This window comes from Brassica oleracea, chromosome C8 (genome assembly GCF_000695525.1).
Source record: "Brassica oleracea var. oleracea cultivar TO1000 chromosome C8, BOL, whole genome shotgun sequence".
In the NCBI taxonomy this organism is placed as follows: Eukaryota; Viridiplantae; Streptophyta; class Magnoliopsida; order Brassicales; family Brassicaceae; genus Brassica; species Brassica oleracea.
In genome coordinates this window covers 29914194-29918564 of record NC_027755.1, presented here as the reverse complement: position 1 = coordinate 29918564, position 4371 = coordinate 29914194, and the positions used below count along the sequence as shown (strand labels likewise).

The 4371-nt window shown below is 33.5% G+C and overlaps 1 protein-coding gene across 2 annotated transcripts; it reads right to left on the bottom strand.

Annotated features, from left to right (window-relative positions):
- Positions 1-1169: 1169 nt before the first annotated feature.
- Positions 1170-3232, bottom strand: LOC106309628 (FBD-associated F-box protein At4g10400-like). 2 transcript variants are annotated; one of them, XM_013746697.1, is made up of 4 exons: positions 2791-3232; positions 1881-2716; positions 1674-1814; positions 1170-1593 (listed from the first exon to the last, which is right to left on the bottom strand). In XM_013746697.1, exons 2-4 carry the CDS (start codon positions 2712-2714, stop codon positions 1321-1323), a joined length of 1248 nt encoding a protein of 415 aa, XP_013602151.1. In that variant the 5' UTR covers positions 2715-2716; positions 2791-3232; the 3' UTR covers positions 1170-1320. The 2 variants fall into 2 exon arrangements, with proteins under 2 accessions (XP_013602151.1, XP_013602152.1); XM_013746698.1 differs by having other exon boundaries at positions 3003-3232.
- Between the last annotated feature and the right edge of the window lie 1139 nt (positions 3233-4371).

Sequence of the window (4371 nt, the reverse complement as noted above, 5' to 3'; positions counted from 1 at the left end):
ACACCAAATAACTAACAGATGAGCTTCAATGTGTGATCTGCACGTTACAAAGTCTTCAATTTACGATCCGTAATAAGGTTACAGAAACAAATTTTCCGTTAGCTCATGAGTCTATATATATATATATATATATATATATATATATATATATCACACTTGGGCGAAGCATAGGCCATTGATCGAACAAATATAATAAGTAACTATCTAGTTTGATAGATGTTTGTTTGAGACTGATAAATAGAGTGTAAACATGACTTGTAAGCGTTTCAGCTAATATGATATTATAAGACATGTCTAGGTACTAGCCAAGAGACTAAGAAGGTAAAATCATATTAATTAGTAAAATTTTATATTCAAATATAAAATTTTAGATAGAAATAAAATAATTATTAAAACTAAAGCAAAATACCATAATATTTACTTGGACAAAGTTTGTTTGGACAATATTTTGAAGATTTTGGAAGTTCTCGATTAAATTTACTTGGCTATTAATGTTGTTGTAAATTTTGAAGCAAAATTTAAAGAAAATTTTTGTAACGTTTAAATTTTTGTTGTAATATGCAAACAAAACTATGAAACTTCAAATTTGAAGTTTTGAGTACTGAAACTTCAAATATAGAGTCTCACTCTGAAGTTTTGAAGTTTCTTTTTGGAAAGCAAAAAACTTCATATTTGAAGTTATACAGTATCTTTTGGAGAAGCTCTTACAGAGTCTTCAAGATTTACGACCCGTAATATAGTTATAGAAACAGATTTTCAGTTAGCTCATGAGTCTATATATATATCACACACTTGGGAAAAACATAGTTCACTGATCGAACAAATATAAATAAGGTAACAATCTGGTTTTGACGATGTTTGTTTGAGACTGATAGATAAATAGATACATGACTTACAGTGAACCATTGGAGCAAATCCAACTCTATAACAAAGTTATTATAGAGAAATTTTTTTGTGTACCATTAGAGATACCCTTATAAGCGTTTCAGCTAATATGATAACAACGACCTGTCTGTACTCACCAGAGTACTAAGAAGTTAAAATCAGTCCCTAGAGAGTGATCTCAGAAAGAGAAATGATCACTTTGAGGGGAAAACCTCGTGGGATGATGACGAACAACGATGATATAAAGATGAAAAAGAGAAGAGGAATCACATAGTCAATATAACTTGGCTCAAAACAACATAAGTCGTTTTATTCAGTGGACAACCTATAGAAAAAATAGTTTTGAAAACAAGTTTGAAGAGTTGAAAAACAAACCAAACGAGTCCAAGCAAATACAAGAAAAGAAGAACAAGACCGATTCTAAAGATCAAATACTCATTCGAACATGAGTTGGCATGCAGCTGAAGCTCTAGAAGAAAGTTCCAACTCCTTTAACATCTCAGATTTTGGAACTTCCGATTCAGTTGACTTGATTGTTGCAGTCTTCAAGTGACGAGCATTTTTCAGAATGTAAACCGCAATATCTCTCTCTCGTGGTTCTCCTGTGTAGGTCGACCAGTGGAGAGTTTGTAGACTCGAAAGCATGCATTCAGGAACAGTACTTGGTTCATTCCAGTCGTCCATATCTTGAAGACTATAATCATGATCCTGAGATCAAACAAAAGAATTAGACTGAAACTAGGTTATGCATCAGACTCAGAAAAAAAAAGTTTAACAAACAAACTTACCTTCATGTGTGAAAAGTACAGTCCTTGCAAATTAGAAGAAGCTTTGAGCAGCCAGAAAAGTCGATTCGAGAAAAAGAATGTGCATGAACATACCTTCAGTTGTTCAAGCTGGTTGAAGACAAAATCTTCATCGAGCATAAGCTGCGCATAATACCAAAATTAACGACAAAATGAACAAAAATGAGTTGATAAATGGAAAATAATTACCTTTGAACATATTCCAAGACGCTTGACAGATGTGATTGATCCAATAAGACTCTTCGTATCAGAAAGATTAACATCAACATATGCCTCGGCAAGGAAAGGCATGTTCTCAATCAAAAAGTAGTGATCTTGCCAGCTAAGATCCCAAAGTATGAAATACTTTAAACAAGGAGTTTCTATCACAACCCCATCTATATCATGAGCATAGGGTATATAGAGTGACAAACTCTGCAAAGATGGAACAACAACTGTCAACTTTCCACTATTGTCCTGATCTTTTAAAATCAGGACTAGATATTCAAGAATAGGGCAATTAGATAGAAGCCGCTGAAGAGTTCCGTCCTTAAAGTATGTCACCCTTTCAAGTTCCAGAGTTTTCAGAGAAGGAAGAGAAACCATTCGAGGAACATCCAAGAAGATCTCGCCAACTAGTTTCAAGATCACGAGCGTTTTGCACGTATACAAGTTACTCGGCAATATTTCTGGCTTAGCTAGAAAAAACTGATTCAATATCTCAAGCTCACGTGCGCAGTGGGAAACAGCTGTTAAAACCGACATTTTGATGTTCTTAGGTTTTAAACATGAACAACATATGCGAAGGCGGAAGCTTTCTATAACCGGAGCTCTATGTAACGGCAAGTTTCTGTCAAGAAAACTCTGTAGCCTTCCGCATTCATGATCTGACCCAATACTATCACAGTAATCAAGTTTAGGCAACCACATCCAAAGATACTCCCACCGTTTCGACAAGATACTAGTTGATACAGCAACTTTTGTCGGAACCAACTGTAAGATCTTAAGAAGCAGTTCATCGGACAAGTCACTGATTATGTCCATATCTGAAAAGGAGACAAAAACACACATAAAAAAACATCTTTAAGACTAACCAAGCGAATTAGTCACATTACAAAACCTTAGAGAATCTGGATAGTTAGGTGACGAGTGTTCCCCGAGTAACCGGAATCAAAAGATAAACTGCGAAAACATTTTGCTAATAGGGTAGAGACTGTTTCGCTTGAGAAGAAAATCACATATATAAAAATTAATGAATCGTTACGGAGGAGGATGAAGTGTCTAAATTATCCACAAGTTATTGGGCATTGGGGAAATAAAAAAAACTTCGACCTCTATTGCAATTTTACTTGCTCATGTTCTTTGCTTCAGATTCAATTGCTGCATCCGCAAAAGAACTCAGCGTTTCGTGAACGCCAAACATCACGATCTGATCTGCCTCCATCTCTCTGTAAAAAACACACAGACACCCATTGATAGAGAGATCCACAAAGTCGAAAGCTTTGAACTTTTGATGATGAGTCAAGAGAAAGAGAAAAAGAGATAAATAGCCTTTTGGCCAACACGTGCCGTCTCTTCTGCGCCTAATTTAGAGTAAGATGTCTTAGGGTACGAATGGTGACCAAGGAAACACGAGGAACAAATGCATTCCCTAACATTCCTTAAAAAAAAAATCACCTTTTATAAAGAATAATTTTTCCTTTTCATTCCCTACCATTCCTTTTTTTGTAGAGAAATAAAGAACAAATTAATTCCTTGTTAAATATGGGATAGAACAACTTTTCCTTTTCATTCCTGCAATTTTGTTCCTCTACATTCTTTTTCTATTCGTTCCTCTTGTTTCTAGAATGGTTACCAGTCAGATCCTAGACACATTAGAGCAGCCGCATTAATGAACCCCGGTTGGCGTTCATTATGTGAATTTTTTATTAATTTTTTTTTCATTTTTCGTTTGATTTAAAAGAAAAAAAAAAAAAAATTGACCAATAGCGGGCCGCCACGTGGCGTGGGGCCCGCTGAACAGTAACGACCCGGGTTCATGCAGAAGGAGCGTTGCGAGACAGAGTCGTGACTGTAGCATATTTTAATAATTTTTTTTTTCGGGAAGCGTGTAAACCCCCCTTATGAACTCCTAATGCTGGTGCCCTTAGGGTCTCAGGGGTCAAAAATTAAAAAATTAAATCAAAAATGCTGATAAACAATAAAAAGTAGTTTAATTAAGAAGTCTTTGCACGCGTTCTTAATGCCACGCGTCAGCATATCCTATTCTCCTTTTTTCCTCCTAAACGCTTCCAAAAATCTAAGGTGATGATTGTTTCATTAGTTTTTAGTTTTTGTTTTTGGTTTTTAGATTTTAGCTTTTGGTTTTTAGATTTTGGTTTTTGGTTTTCAGCTTTTGGTTATTGGTTTTTGGTTTTTGATTTTTAGATTTAGATTTTGGTTTTTGGATTTGCTGTATTTTTTAAAAAATTTCAAAAATTAACTAATACATTACTTTAAAATAATATAACAAAATAGAAATAAATATTTAGATTTTACAATTGAAATTTATCAAAATATTGTGATTATTATTTTAAAATAAAATATAATAACATATTTTAATTATTATATTTTTATAAAAAATATATTATAGTAAAATATAAATCATAATATATATATAAAATTACACAAAAATAAAAATATTAAATTTTGAAACTACTTA